The 16,952-nt window shown below is 30.3% G+C and overlaps 2 protein-coding genes across 2 annotated transcripts; one reads left to right on the top strand and one right to left on the bottom strand.

The window, feature by feature from the left end:
• Window positions 1–2,307: 2,307 nt before the first annotated feature.
• Window positions 2,308–6,584, top strand: LOC113790371 (uncharacterized). The gene is made up of 4 exons (XM_027340033.2): window positions 2,308–2,516; window positions 2,605–3,645; window positions 3,703–3,777; window positions 3,844–6,584. Exons 1-4 carry the CDS (start codon window positions 2,399–2,401, stop codon window positions 6,477–6,479), a joined length of 3,870 nt encoding a protein of 1,289 aa, XP_027195834.2. The 5' UTR covers window positions 2,308–2,398; the 3' UTR covers window positions 6,480–6,584.
• Window positions 6,585–6,652: 68 nt separating this feature from the next.
• LOC113790369 (uncharacterized) lies at window positions 6,653–16,309 on the bottom strand. The gene is made up of 9 exons (XM_075823862.1): window positions 16,024–16,309; window positions 13,870–14,338; window positions 12,644–13,767; window positions 9,897–12,548; window positions 8,160–9,836; window positions 7,948–8,088; window positions 7,595–7,876; window positions 7,414–7,517; window positions 6,653–7,331 (listed from the first exon to the last, which is right to left on the bottom strand). The coding sequence occupies exons 1-9, from the start codon at window positions 16,292–16,294 to the stop codon at window positions 6,804–6,806; spliced, it is 7,248 nt and encodes a 2,415-aa protein (XP_075679977.1). The 5' UTR covers window positions 16,295–16,309; the 3' UTR covers window positions 6,653–6,803.
• Window positions 16,310–16,952: the final 643 nt, after the last annotated feature.

Genomic DNA, 16,952 nt, shown 5'->3' with positions numbered 1-16,952 from the left:
TTCTTTCAAATAGAAAATCTCCATCTTTCTCTATCTCTCTCTCCTTTTGCATTTGAACACTTATTGAAGTTTTATGCAATTATAATTTTGTGTTTTTTGTTTTTCACTATTCCTTCCTTACTTATATAATTCATCATTCATCAGAAATAAAAAAAAAACATTTTCTTCAATTGAATTAACATTTGGATTTTTTTCGTTGTTGCACGTACAATTTGACAAGTTCCGTTCAAATGATTGGAATTTGTTTTTTTCATTTTGAATCCATAAATATAGATATCGATTATTATTCTGATCATCAGATAATGTTGTTGTTGTTTTTTCTCAATTGACATTGATAAATGTTTTTTTGTTTTTGTTTCTGTTGTTGTTGTTTTTCGTCTGAACAAATCACAAGATTTGTACATATGTAGAAAATGCATAAAACATTACATTTCTTTTATTATATGGTGATGATGGGAAAAATCAACCAAAAATGATCGAATCGAATCGAATCAAAATTGTCATCAATTTCTTCTTCTTCTTCTTCTTGTTCGATAACCTTGAATGGTTCCGTAAATGATAATTTTTTTTTCGAAAAAAATTATTGACGAATATTATTCATTCATTCCTGTTGACAATTAATATTTTGGGAAACAAAAAAAAAATTGATTTCAATTATCCAATTTCATTGTGTGCATGCATACAAACGAAATAAATAAAAAATGAATCAAAACGGATGGATTTCATTTTTTTAAAGAAAAAAAAATGAGGAAGCTTCTGTCATACAAACAAACATTTACAAGGATCATTGTCATTAGCCAAGTGTAATGATAATTATGATGATGATGATGATGATGAGTATTTCATTCGTCCATTCTCATCATTTTAATAATAATAAAAAACTTCTTTAACACTACAATGGACAAAGCAAAAAGAAAAGAAAAAGAAATGGAAAGTGAATAAAGAAAACATAAGTAAGTAAATTCATATCTATCTTACCTATTTAGACACACACACAATGACTCAATTATGTTAAAATCACAATTGGTGTGTGTTTTCCATTTTTTTAACACCTTGAAAGATGATTGTAAATAGACAAAGTGAGTGAGTAAGAGATAGGTCATTATCATTATCGTTTTTTTCTTCTCTTTTCTTCTTCTTCGTTTCGTTCGTTTCATCGTAATGCTTGTTTCAAACATGGAGATAAACAAACCAATCAGATCTAATAAATAATGAAAAAACAGAATATCCTTTTGATTTTTGTTGTTGTTTCGGAATATCACATAATAGAATTATGGCCTTTCCTTTAATCTCGAAACAAAAAATTCCGGATATCAGAAAGAAAACGAAAAAATTTTTTTTTGATTAAGAAAAAAACCACTTGACATTTAATAAATTTTGGTATTTAGCATGTTATTCAATTGAAGATATTTTCATTTTCTTCATTTTTCCAACATGTCATTGAAAATTTGAAAAAAAATTGATGAAAACAACAACAACATTTACGTTGAATGAATAAATTTTTTTTCATCATCATCATTTTAGTTGGAGAAGGGGGAAGGAAAAGACATTTATAAAACGAAAAAACATACACACAGGTGCTTATAAGAAAAAAAATTTTTTTTTTTTTGTTTTCAAAATTTTGAATTGGTAAATGAATTGAATTGATGGATGGATGGATGGATGGATGCTACCAGAAGATAGTCATGATGATAATCATCATCATCATCATCATCATCATCATTTTCGAACGAATAAAGAATATACGAAGGAGACTATATCTACACTGTGTGGTCATTCGAACACTGCTGCCAACATTAGGTGTTCCAAACTATTCAGTTTTGGGGAAATTTTTTTGTTTTTTTCGTTTTTTTGTTTTAGAACGTGCCCACTTCCGACGTATTCTTCAGATATTTTGAATGTTTTTTTTTGAAATTTGTAAAAAGCATATAACACATTAACATTAACAACCAGTAGAATGATAATAAAGAGATGATGATTGTACATTATGAGCTATATGTTGGCTGTTTGTTTTTTTTCTTTTTCTTTTTGGAAATTTCTTTGTCAAACAAAAAAGAGGTGTTCCATTATCGATCATTGGGAATGGGTTGGCATTTTTTTCATTTCATTTCACCAAAATCAATAATAAAAAACATTAATCATTGATCACCCTCTTTGGATTCATCATCATTCTGTTTCTTATAAAAAGCTAATGTTTATGGAATTGTGATTGGTTTTTTTTTCTATCTAAATTCATTATTGAAACAAAAACAAAAATTTTTCGAATGTTTTCAATCATCATGTGATGTTTTATTGAATTGATCGATTGATTTTAGTGATTATTATCGCTTTATTTTTTTCTGAATTTTAAATTTTGGCGGGAAAAATTGACTGCCCGAAATTTTTTTTATTGAAAATCATGGCATTCAAATCTATTGTGTGTTCATTATCATCATCATCATCACGATTATCATTTGAATTTTTATTAATTTTAATAATTTTTATTGTGAATTTTATTCGAGCTCAAGATATTGATCGTAAGTTATTGTCATTGTAATGAAAAATTAATTTTAAAATTCTTTCTTTTCTTTTTCTAATGATTTTTTTTCCAAAAAAAATTTCTAGGTGAAAATAGATGTTCGAATGAAGGTTTTTTTCGTGATCCAAATGATTGTGTAAAATTTTATCGTTGTACACGTGATGAAGGTGCAGATTTTTTTCGTGTTTATGAATTTGCTTGTGGTCCGGGTACAGTATTTGATCCAACAATAAGTGTTTGTAATTATCCAAGTTCATCACCACCATGTGACAATAATCAACAACAACAACAACAACAACAACTGCCCGATTATAATGCTGCCAATCAACAACAACAACAGCCACAACAACAACAAAATGATCAGTATTCATCACAACCACAACAACAACAACAACAACCATCACAAAATAATTATTATGAACAACCAAGTATTATTCCTGCCCCATATCCACAACCATCATCCGAACAACAACAACAATTGCCAAATAATGCTGGCTATCCTGTATCAATACAACAACAACAACAACAACAACAACCTGGATCGTCAAATAATAATTTTAATCCAGATGAATGGACATCTGCTAATAGACAGCCGCCAAATCAATCTCCAACAAATCAATATCCTGATCATCGTGATTATCTGCCCGAACAATTCGGTGATCCACCAAGTCAACAATCACAACAGCCACAACAAGAGCCAGAATCTTCACCGCAAGAAGAACAACAACAGCCAGAATCCCCACCACAATCATCAGAACAAGAACCAGAATCTCCACCACAAGAACAACAACAGCAACCTGAATCTCAACCATCACAGCAACAGCCAGAGTCCCCACCACAAGAACAACAGCAACCAGAATCCAATGTTGAACAACAATTGACCAATATGGATGAAGATGAAATCGCACCAGAAGATGAAGATTGTAATTGTAAACCAGTATCATCCATATTCCAATGTAAACAGGAAGGAAAATTTGCTGATCAAAAAAATTGTAAAAATTTCTACCGATGTACCAATGATAATAGTGGTGGATTCATTGCCGATCAATTCGAATGTGATATGGGCAATGCATTTGATGAAAGTATAGGAAAATGTGTTCCTGAATCACAATCCAAATGCAAATCAGGTTTGTTTTGGATATGATTGACAAATATTGACATCATCTTCACTTTTTTTCCATTAGATGCTGGTAAACCATCACCAAATGGAACAAAATCCAAATCAAAAACATCACCCGAGAAAGAAAACATTGCTGAAGGTTTTTTATTCATTTTTCTATTTGAAATAATTAATTGATTTTGTTTTTTCTTATTTGAAATTATAGAACCTGAACCGGTAGAAAAATCACCTGATGAACAACTGTCAACTACGGCAGCGCCAACAGATGAAACTGAAACAACTCCAGCAAGTGATGATGATGAAACTAAACCAACAGAAGATTCCACAAGTGAAGCAACAACTAGTGAACCCAGTACAGATTCTACTGAATCAATGACTGAACCTACAACTGAATCATCATCATCAGCAACAACCCAATCAAGTGATGAAACAACTGAATCTACAACAAAAGAACCATCAACAGAATCGACTACAGAATCTGCCGATGATAAAACTGAATCAACAACTCCCACCAACGAGGAATCGACAACACCACAACCATCAACTGATAACACAGAGGCAACCACTAAACCAAGTGATGAAACTGATAGTACAGAACCTTCGAGCGATAAAACTGAATCAACAACTCCCACCAATGAGGAATCGACAACACCGCAACCATCAACTGATAGTACAGAGGCAACAACCAAACCAAGTGATGAAACTGAGGCCACCACAGAACCTTCGAGCGATAAAACTGAATCAACTGATTCAAATGAAACAGAAGGTACTACAACACCATCTTCAGATGAAAAATCAACAGAATCTACAACCATGGAACCTGATGCTGAACTACAATCAACACCAGAATCAGTGGAAAAGACATCCGATTTAATGGATGAACAAAAACCTGAACAATCACCGGAAGAAGAGAATGAAACAAAACCTGACGATCAAATGGAACAGACACCAGAATCCGAAGAAGGTCCACAACAAGAACAACAAAAACCAGAAGAAATACCCGAATCTGAAGAAGCTCCTGTTGAACAACAATCACAAGATATTCCAGCTAATGAACAAATAGAACCAAGAGCTCAAGAACCGGGAACCAAAACGCCTCCCTCAGAACAGCCTATCGAACAAGAATCAGAAACCAATTATCCAAATGAGCCACAATATCCACAAACAAATAATGATCCATCGTATATGGATCGTGTTCAGCAGCAACAACAACAACCAATTGAACAATCCATAGCTGATGAAAATATTGATCTTCAGCCTGTTCAACAACAACAACAAAAGCCCTTACCACAAGAAAATGAAAATTTCAATGAAAATGATCCATATAGTAATAATGGTGGTGATGCAGCCAATCAATTCTATCCACAGCCATCATCTGGTGATGGAATTCAATGTACGAAAAATGGATTTTTCCGTCATCCAAATGATTGTGCGGCATTTTATCGATGTCATGAAGGTCGACGATTCGATTTCCGTTGTGGACCAGGTACCTATTTTGATGAACGCTATAGTGTATGTAATTGGCCTGATCAAGCCTATCCACCTTGTCCAAGTGGTGGTCAAGAATCGAATGTACCATCCAATGATCAAGATCAATCACAACAATTAGGTCAATTTCCTTCAGATAATCCATCACCACAATATCCATCACAAGAACCAGTAATTCAACAACAAAAAGAAGAACAACCATCACAAAATGAATTTCCAATTCAAGATAATTATGGTCAACCATTATCACAAAATCCAAATCAAATTGAACCGATTGAACAGCAGAAACAAGAAATACCTAATGATTATCCACCGCCTTCATCACCAAATGATAATCAACAACCACCTGTGCCATATCAACCAATGATGCAGCCACCTACCAAAAATTCATATCCACAGGAACAAGAATCTCAACCATTATCTCCGCAACCACCAAATGATAATCAGCAGCCTCCTACTAAAAATTCATATCCACAAGAACAAGAATCTCAATCATTATCACTACCACCTCCGCCTAAATCAATAAAAAGTCCTCCTTCAGTTAAAAATCCAGTAAAAAGTCCACCGCAATCTCAAGCCCTTGCTCCTGTCAAAAGTCCGCAAAAATCGGCACCGTTAAAAGCACCACCACCACCCAAAGCTCAGGCGAAATCACCTACCAAATCTCCGAAGAAATCACCACCAAAGTCGAATAATAGAAATCCGGTACCAAAATCTCAACCACCAAAAAAATCGCCGGTAAAATCTGCCCCTTTAAAACAAAAACCAAAACAAAAAACAGCAAAACCGAAAACTCCACCACAAAAATCACCAGCCAAATCTGCGCCTATTAAGCAATCACCAAAACCAAAATCGCCAGCTAAAAGTCAACCAAAAAATAGTCCATTAAAACAGAATCCAAAGAAAAATCCGCCATCTTCAAAGCCAAAATCTCCGGCATCATCAGCAAAACCAAAACCAAAGCCTAAACCAACACAAAAACCGAAATCACCGATTTCACCTGCCAAAAAAGCCCGTTTACAAAATGATAAACCAAATTCTGAAACGATGATATCACAGCAACGTAAACGACAAGTTACACCTGCTCGTGTTTCACCATTCAAGCCAAATGTAAAGCCAAAATCCAATCAATTACGACGACAACCAAAACAAATATATGATAATCAACCATCAACATTTCAATGTTTAACTGCAAATGGATTTTTCCCTGATCCAAATGATTGTTCCATGTTTTATAGATGTGCCGATTATCGACGATTCCATTTTGCCTGTCCACAAGGTCTATTTTATGATGCATCATTAGAAAGCTGTAATTGGCCGAATAAAATTCAACCACCATGCCGTAAACGATAATTTACAATCATTTACAATAACCACTATTTTTTTAACAGATTGAACAGATTAATTGATTGTAATTTATTGAATTGAAAAAAAATAAATAAATCCATTGACCGAAAATATCTTCCTTCAAACAATAGTTAAATTAAAAAAATATATTTTATTTTAAAAATTTTCAGATGGCAGTATGGGTTCTAAAAATTTCAGTATTTTAATAAAATTTCAAATTTTCCAATGAAAATTTGAAAATTTCCATTAAAGGATGGCAGCACTGGGTCTAAAATCCCAAACAAATTGCCATTTATTTTTCCAAAATGTATTCAAATAATTTAAGATTATTTACAAGGTAACATCAGTCGTCATTGTCGTCGTAACCGAAGGTTCAGTAGTGATTATTGTATTTGAATTTTCCGTAGAATCTTCCGTTGATATGGTTGTTGTAAATATGATTGTATTCTCTGGAACACTATTCATCGTTGTTGGTAAATTATCATCAATATCCATACTGCTCATTGTTGTTGTTGTTGTCAATGATGATTCTTTAGCATCTTTATTATTGATTTTCATTTTCATTTTTTCCTGTTCAGCCATTAACATCATCTTAATAAATTCTTTACGATCCATTGTTTTAAGCATATGTGCTTTTGATACATAATTCGGTGGATATTGTGGACGTATCGATGAAGAACCAGATGATGATGATGATGAATATGGATCACCTTTTACTAATTTAATCTGTGGTGGCCTGAATAATGATGACGATCCTCTTTCTCCACCACCACCACTACCACCTCCTCCACCTTTCTTTCCAACTGGACTGATAAGATTTGATGTTCGCTGATGTTTATCCGATACATCACACAATTCCTTATTGTACAAAAAAAAAGAAAACAAATTTTTAAATAATTAATTCAATTTGATTGACAGCCAAAAAAATAACCAAACATACTTGTTTATATTCAATATCAAATCCACGACCATTACCAAATGCATCCGATGTAAATTTGATCAATGCAATTTTATGTCCATTATGCATGTCGAATGGTATTATAACTGTTTTGTGTAATTTTAGCAAAAAACGAAAAAAATAAGGAATTATTGATAACGATGCACCAAACACACACACTTACATTCATTTTGTTCGAATTTATTGCCACATAATTTTTTTGTATCAGAAATCTGTAGCCAATCTTTTTCACATTGTATACGGCTATTATCGGTTGATGATGATGATTCAATATCCAAATCTTGAATTTTCAATTTAACATTACAATATTCTTGACCAATAGCCTGTATTCTATATACACATTTTGTATAATCACCATATGATGCTGGATAATTTGGACTTTTTATATGACCACGATAATTTCCTACGGATATATCACATACAGTGGGCATTGTTAATGTTGGCTCTATTAATAGAAAATTGTAACCAAAAAATGATCGTTATAAAAATCCCGAATAGACCATTTATATGACTTACTTAATGTTGGCAAAGGTCTGTCACAATCATTATCAATTTGTTCAACATTTATACGAAATTTACCACGATTCATTGATGATGATTTACTCGATATAAAATATATAACTTTTTCATATTCATTCGGCATAAAATGATAACGGCCTATATTTTGGAGTAAAAAAAAATATTAAATTTTCTTTAATTTAGAATTGATAAAGTCAAATTTCACATACGTTCATGACCCACAGGAAATGCTCCACATATTCTGCTCGAATCAATTTCCAAATATTCATCTTCACATTTTATTGCTTCATTTAGATGAAATAATTGAAATTTCATATCTAAAGCACATACATTATTATTAGCTTTACGAATTGTATAACGACAACGTTCAATCGTATTAAAATTCGAATCATTTGGATTTTCAATATGAAAATTCATTTCATTTTCAATTAAATCACAATATGGATTAAATGTTGATGATGATGTTTCGGATGTTGTTGGTGATGGTAAAGATTTTTGTTGATTTTTTTCCATTCTATTTGAATTTTCATTAATAGGATTATGTTGTTGTTGTTGTTGTTGTTGTTGTTGTCTCAATATTGTTCGAAATGGTTTGACGGTCATATGATGATCATCTGTTTGATGCATTTTCCATTCATTTTGTTTATTATTACCATTATAATAATGGTGATCGGATAATTGTTGTTGTTGTTGTTGTTGTTCATCGATTTGTTCGACAATATCGCCGTTGACATGTTGTTGTTGCTGTTTTATAAATGGATTTGTTTTCATTGATTGTTGTTGTTGTCCTTTAATCGGAAATTGATTGCCGTCAGAATTTTCATTCGATATTGGCCGTGATATATGATGATGATCAACAACATTGTTTGTAGCACATTCAACTTGTCTAAATTTAATTTCAAATTTATTATCATCGATATGATGATGATCATCAATATCCATTAGATTGACAAATAAATAGATTTCTGATCGTTGAAACCAGAATCGTTTTGTTGTTGTTTCATGAATTTTTCCACAAATTTTTTCACCATCAACTGATAAATATTGATGATTACAGCTACTATCATTAAGATTATATTTCATAAACATTATATCCAATTGACAGACATTTGTTTTTGCTTTTCGTATGTGTAGATGACACATTGCTCCACCATCATTCATTTGTAAATCTGTACTTTTTAATTCAAAATAGATTTTATCTACAAATGTTTGTTCACATAGTTTATTCGATGTTTTAGTTGATGGACGATCATATTGTTGTTGTTGTTTTGGTTGTGTCATTGGTGCTGTTGTTATTGTTATATAATCATCATCATCATCATTCAAATGACGTTGTTGTGATGGTCGTATTGTTGTTGTTGTTTTTATCATCATTGAATAATCATTGTTGTCCATTAGTTTCTTTTGTACATCTTTATCTTCATTAACTACTGTTATATTTGGACTAAAATATCGTATCGGATATTTTTTACGTTGTTCTTCATGTTGTTGTTGTTGAATTGGAAATCTTTCCGGATTTGGTTGATTATTGTCCAAATCTTCATAAATAACATGTGATTCCATTACAGTAGCTCTATTTCTAGTATTAAATTCGGAAATTATTTCATCATCATCATAAAGAAATGGACTTTTAGTAATTGTAGTGGTGGATGGTTTTCGATTTGATGATTTAATTAATGTTTTTAAATTTGTTTTCGATAAAATAACACCAGAATGATCAGATGATTTTGATACATCATCATTGATATTTGATTTTTGATGTGGAATAGCTGGCCGACCAGGAATACAATCAACTTGTTCTAATTGTAAATGAAATCCATTGGCAGTTTGTTGTTGATTTGTATGAAAATGTAATAAAAGTTTTTCCTGTAAAAATGGTATCTCTTCTACCAAAAACAAAAAGAATTTTAGATAAATTTCTGAGAAGAAAAAAAAACATAACTTACTCGATGTATGTTGATCAAGAACACCACAGAATCTTGTATTAAAAATATCCAAATAATCACCACGACAATTACCATCTTCACCAACAACATTAAAATAAGTAAATGTTACTTTCAAACGACAAACATTTGCACTATTTTTCCGTATCAAATATGAACAATCTAAACGATCAAAATAACGATATGGATAACCAGGTGATTTGATTTCAAACATTTTATCATCAAATGTTTGATCACAATAAATTTGTTCATTTTGTACATTGATTATTGATGTTTTTTTCGGTATTGATGCAGATTTTTCCACGACAATAGATTTTGTTGCCGATTGAATATTTGATATCTGATTTGATGATGGTGGTGGTGGTGGTGGTGGTAATGGTATTTGTGTATCAACTAAACACGGTAATTGTGTATAGCTTGCACGAAATCCTTTAAATGATGGTTTTACCATTGCACCACGACTACTAGTCATCATACGTATAGTCAAATCATCTTTTCGTTTATTCATCAAAATCATTGAAACATCTTTAAGCTGATGACCACAATAACGTATTCCATTTATTTCTAAATAATCTTGATTACATTCATGTGAATAATCAAAATCAAATTCAATAAAACGTAATTGTGCCAGGCAATTATCCGGTAATGGTGTTATACGATATGTACAATTTACATTTGGTGGATAAAAATTTGGATAATCATATGATTGTATATGGCCAGTTACTTCGGTTACACAAATTTCACAAATTGATGGTAATGATGGTAAAAATATAAAATTATTATGATTATTATTATCAGCTGATGAACTTGAAATTATTCGTTGTTGTTGTTGTTGATGATCTTGATTTAGATAATTTTTCAATGGTTCATGATTCGATATTAATGTATCACAATCAATTTGTCTGGCCTGTATCATAAATCCTTTTCGTGGTCGAAATGAAACACTTCGAAAATATATACGTTTTTCTGGTTCAAAAAATGGTAACTGCACTACGGATTTTGGTGAATTTGTATTACAATATTTAACATTATCAATAAGCAGATAATCTTCCATACATTTTTCCGATGGTTCAATATCAAAATCATTAAAATATAATTCCAATTTACAATAACGACTATTTCGTCTTTGTATGGTGTATACACAGCTTAAACTAGGTAAATAATATTGTGGATAATTTGGACTTTCAAATTCAAAATATGTTGAACCAAATGTTTGTTGACAGATTTGATTAGCATGATATATCTGATATGGTGAAAATGGATCATCTTTCATCATCATTGATGATGATGATGATGGTTTACGTTTAACACTAAAATCATTGGTGTTTGGTGGACATTCATTTTGACGAATTTTTAGATAAAATCCACGTCCATTGATTAATGGATCGGCAAAAAAACTAATAGTAAATTCATTATCATAAAATGGAAATAATCGTACACTATCTTTAGCTATTTGACCACATTGTTTAATACCATTAAAGCTTAAATAATCTTTTTTACAATCAATACTTGATTGTAAATCAAATTCAATAAAATGTACTTCAAGAAAACAAACATTTATACCGGGTGTTTTAAATTTTACAATACGATAATCACAATATGTATTCGATGGATATGATGATGGATATTGTGGACTTTGTATATCGAATGATGAACTCATAAATATTCGGCTACAATGATGTTGATGATTTATTGATGATGATGGTGATTTGTTTGGCTGTTGTGTATTGAATGATGGCGATGATGATGAACATTCTATTTGACGAATATAAAGCCGAAATCCTTTATCAAATGATGTACGAAATGAATCCGAATGAAAATGTATGAAAAATGTTTCATTCGAACGAAATGTATACAATTTTGATTGCAATTCATTCATTTTTCCACAAAATTGTTCCTTATTATCAAAATCAATAAAATCTGATTTTAAACAATTTTTTTCAAAATCATATGGCTGTAATTCAAATGAATCAAAATTAATTTCAATTTTACAAACATCCATACTGAAAGGTATGATCATAAAAAGACAATCCAAATCAGGTGGATAATTATCCGGAAAATTTGGACTATGTATGAAAAATTCTTTTTGTCGAAATGTTTTTGAACATAATAAACTATTATGTGATTGATGATTTGATTGTTGTTGTTGAAATTTTCTTTCCAAAATTAATGGATTATCAAATTCGGATGCAGTTGTTGTTTGATGAAGAAATATATTTTCTTGTTGTTGCAACAATAATTGTGTTGTATCATTTGAATCTGTTGCTGGTGGTTGTACAAATTGTTGCTGCTGCTCAAATTTATATTGTTCTAAACTTTGTAATCTTTCTTCTTTTTGATCTTCATTATTATTAAGATGATTATCATTATTTTCACGAATAATACGATCACCTTGACATTCTAATTGTTCAGTATGTATTCGATAACCTTTACGTTCATTAGTTGAATCCGTATGAAAATTTATAATCATTTCATTTTTATCAAAAACATAAATCCTACTGGTTTCCTGATTCAATGTACCACATAATCGTACGGCACTACCAATTTCCATATAATCATATTGACAATCTTGACTTGCTTCTAGATCAAATTGTTTGAAATGCATTTCCAAATAGCAAACTTTATTCGAATATTTTTTTATTGTAAAATGGCAATCTACACAGATAATTAAGTGAAAAAGAAAATGATAAGGAAATAAAAAACATTTGATAGCAAAAATCTAATAAATAAATAATAAAAAACAAACATACTTTGATTTGCCTTATAAAGTCCATCATTAGTTAGATCACTAATTAGATCAAATTTTTTATCCTGATATGTTCGCATACATGGTTCCATAATAATATTATTGATATTATTATTGGTTGTTTTTTCATTCGTATGAATCGTTTTCGATAATGATTCCAATGAATCCATAATAACATCATTATTATTAACCATTTGTTTACATGGTAACTGTGTATAATTCAATAGAAAACCTTTACCATTTTCATTGCTATCACTTTTGAATAAAAATCTGATGAAACCATTATTATTGAATGGAATTAATTTTTGTTTGTTTTGTAATGATTGGCCACAATAACGTTCATTTTGTATTTCGAAAAAATCCGAATTACAATTACGTGTATTTTGTAGATTAAAATCTATGAAATTCATTTCAATACTACAATAATGACCGTTTGGATTTCGTTCAATAGTATATGCACAAAGTAAATCATTTGGATATGGATCCGGATATTTTAGCGTACTAAGTTTTCCTTCACGTTCATGCCATATGATGCTGCATTTTTGTTGTCGGCCACCTTGATTAATCGCACCAATTGAAGTTTCCATTGGCATAAATGCATTACGACAATCATCCAATTGTCGTATTTTAATATGAAAACCAGGACCATTCACCTGGCTATCCGTTTGAAATGATATTGATTTGATAGCCTGATCAAAATGAAATATATTCCGTGAACCATTTGGTAAATGGCCACAAAAATTTTCACCATCAATTTCGAAAAAATCATATGCACAACCTTCTGATTCTTCAATATCAAAATGTAAAAATTTCAATTCTAAACCACAAATATTATCCGAATATCGTTGTATATAATGTATACAATCTAAATTATTACTATAATTTCGTGGATAATTTTTACTTTTAATTTCAAATTCCAATTCATTATGACGTATTTGACAATAATTATCCGATACCGGTAATGATGATGAACTGGATGTTAACATTTCAATTGACGAATCTATTGAATGATTATTTTTATTTTCCAAATTTTCCATATTTTTCATCTTCATTTTATCACAAGTATCGAATAACGGTTTATATTTAATATTAAAACCACTTGAATGTACCACACGATCAAGTACAAGTCTATATGATAATAGATATATTCAAGTTTAATTATTGTAATTATAGAATAATAAGAAAATTATAATTGATGATGAGCAACAGAAAAAAGAAGTAAACTCTTACCTAAATACAAAATCTTTTTCATAATTTGGATCCAAATCAACAATATCCATACGATTATTCCAATCATTATGGCAATAACGTTTTCGATTATTAAATTCAAGATAATTATCTAAACAGCTATTATGAGATGCTATTAATTGTTGAAATTCTTTTTCCACTTTAGGTGGTTCATTATTGTCATTATCATTATCATTTTGTTGCTTTTGTTGAAGTTCACTACGCATATCGGTCACATCAAAATCATTGAAATGTAATTCAACACTACAAATGGTTGAATCGATCGGTGTAATACGATAAACACAATTAACATTTTGTGATGGATCACCAAAACTGGTTAAATTTCCTTCATTTGATATTAACCAAAATTCACATTTATTTGCTGTTGTTGTTGTTGAAATAGTCGTCGTCGTTGTTGTTATTATAGGCGACATTGTTGTTGTCATTCGAACGTTTTTAATATCAACATTATCTATTGATGATTATTGTGGAAAAAATCAAATCAAATCAAAAAAAAAAACATGAAAATCGCATCAACAAACGCCGATGTACTTTTTTTTGCTATTACTTTTGCTTATTCAAAATTTCATTGATCCAAGAAAGTATTAATTAGTTATTTCTGGTCCAAAGAAAAGTTAATTAAACCGAAAAAATTGAGTGAAAATCTTGGTATTTTGTTTCTCGATCAATTGATCCAATCGGATTTTATTTCAATCTCAAATCAAGATAAAGAAATAGAAATTCAAAATCCGAAAAACCAAAAAAAGAAGAAATTAACCATAACAACAACAACAACAATTTAAATATTCACATCACATATTTCTTTTCTTTGTTTTTTTTCGCTATTGTGACAAACCGACATTTTGACCTGAATTTTTGAAGATAAACAACGAAAAAAATTGTCATCAAGTTGTTGTTGTGGTCGAAAATTACATATTATATAATTAACTAAATTGAAAAAAAAGTAAAAGTAATCATCAACATCGACCTCGACAATGAAAAATTATTATTCGACTTTAACTTTTTTCAAATCATAATCATATTTAGAATGGCTACTGCTGCTGCTGTTTTGTTGTTTATAATGATACTTTACTTATTTCATTAAAATGAAATAAAATAAGATCAAGTCAAGATGTTGTTGTTGTCCAAACCAATTAGCATGATAATTTACATTATTCGTTTCATTTGAAACAAACTTCATAAAGTAACTTCTGAATGATTTTTGGCCAGATGCTTCTCCTGTATACTATGTGGCTTTATGGTATGCACATCTGCATAATGTTAATCTAATTTGGTTGGTTTTTCTTTTAGCAGAAGCAGAAGCAGAAACTCGTAAATATTTTTCTCAACAAAACAAAAAACAAAACATTTTTTTACATCCAAACAGGCAGTTGGACATATAATTAGTTAATTACGTAATTTTTGTTTGGACGTAATCAATAGAATGGTTTTGCCAAAACAAAACGAAAAAAGTTTATGTCAAATGTTTTGTTTTTCTTCAGTGTTTTAGGTTTTGGACAAAGCAAACGAACGATGAATGTGTCAAATGGTCAATCTCCTTTAGCAGCAGAAGAAAAAATCACCAATTTTTTGTTGCCGAAAGAAAATGTTTAAGATAATTAAATTTTGCGCCAAACAAAATCAGTTCATTTAATCAACGAAAAACAACAATGGTCCCTGTTTGGACAAAATTGAATTTTTTTTTTCACTTTAAAAAAAAAATTCAGAATTTTAAAATTATCATCATCATCAGTTGATGATGAGGATAATGAGGAATTTCACAACATTTCATTTCAATTTCTTAACATTTTGTTTTCTCCCAAAACGAGAAAAAAAAATTCGTGCCTGCTTGTTTATTATATAACGAGCGCGGTTATTTATTTATTTATCGTTTCGTGCACGCAATAACACGTACAACATACATTTATTATTTTATTTAAGTTTAGTTGTTTTTTGACATTGACATTTATAATTTGTAATAATTATCATCATCATTGTGACATGATTCATTCATTTTTTTTTTTTTTTTTTTTTGTAAAATAAAAACTTTAATTTCAAATGAATTTTTGTAAATTGAAAATTTCTGCCTGGGAAATTTCATAATCGAAGAAAACTTTCAACAAATTCGAACAATAAAGATTTTTAAAGGCCACATACCTTTATCGATTTCGGTATCGATTGTCGATGGTGGGGATGGGGGTGGTTCGATAGTCGATGGATAATTAATCGATGATGGTTGATTCAATAAAGGATATAAACTATTAAAATTTTCTGTCAATATAAACGATATATTCGAATGATGATGAGGATGTGGATGTTGTTGTTGTTGATGATTATTTTGTTGTTGAATTTGACATAATCCAGGTTCAATTTTTAAATAAAAAATTATTAACAATAAAAATCTGGATTTTATAAATAATTTTGCCATGGTTTTGCTTTGTTTTTTGAAAAAAAACACGCGCAAAAACACGTACCAAAAACCCAACAGCAAACACTGTGAATCTGGATATAACAAGCAACTAGAAGAAGATGATGATTAACACTAACCACGATGGTGAATAAATTCAACAAGTTTATGGACACAACGACAACAAGCATACAACTTTGATGCAACGATTGATAATCATCATGACAATGAGGATGACAAACAGTGGACAACAACAACAGCAGCAGTAGCAGTTATGTATCCCATTAATTAATCTTCACACAACAAAACATCATTGAGAAGATAATGACTGCGAATCTTTGACAAAAACAATTGAAAAATGAAAAGTTTAGTTTTTTAAAAAATGCAAAACAACAACGTCGAATATGATGATGAACATTGAAGAAAATGAAAAATCCAAGATGATAATGATAATATCAACAAAACAGAACGACATTTCATTGTTCATATGACAGAGAATATAATGTTTGTTTGTCATATTTAATTAGAATGTTTTCCATCACTTTCTCTTTTCTATCTATCTAAATTCTCTTTTTTTTTCTTCTCAATGAATTCTGTCTTTCTGAATTGTTGGCTTGACAATTCCCTTGTCGCCAAACAAACACTCCTTTAAAATCATGGTTAAAATTGACTAAGAAAA

Source organism: Dermatophagoides pteronyssinus, unplaced genomic scaffold, assembly GCF_027571235.1.
Source record: "Dermatophagoides pteronyssinus isolate colony J.1.1.1.1 unplaced genomic scaffold, Derpt_VIB-CSIC_2022.12 sq0001, whole genome shotgun sequence".
Classification (NCBI taxonomy): Eukaryota; Metazoa; Arthropoda; class Arachnida; order Sarcoptiformes; family Pyroglyphidae; genus Dermatophagoides; species Dermatophagoides pteronyssinus.
Note: the sequence above shows the minus strand (reverse complement) of the source record. Positions and strands in the feature narration are given on the sequence as shown.

Coding starts and splice junctions, on each gene's coding strand:
- LOC113790369 (XM_075823862.1), bottom strand. CDS start 16,294: ATGGCAAAATTATTTATAAAATCCAGATTTTTATTGTTAATAATTTTT. Junction 13,768..13,869: donor GAAAAAGATTTTGTATTTAG/GTAAGAGTTTAC, acceptor ATTATCATATAG/ACTTGTACTTGATCGTGTGG. Junction 12,549..12,643: donor ACTTTATAAGGCAAATCAAA/GTATGTTTGTTT, acceptor TTATCTGTGTAG/ATTGCCATTTTACAATAAAA.
- LOC113790371 (XM_027340033.2), top strand. CDS start 2,399: ATGGCATTCAAATCTATTGTGTGTTCATTATCATCATCATCATCACGA. Junction 2,517..2,604: donor TCGAGCTCAAGATATTGATC/GTAAGTTATTGT, acceptor AAAAATTTCTAG/GTGAAAATAGATGTTCGAAT. Junction 3,778..3,843: donor GAAAGAAAACATTGCTGAAG/GTTTTTTATTCA, acceptor TTGAAATTATAG/AACCTGAACCGGTAGAAAAA.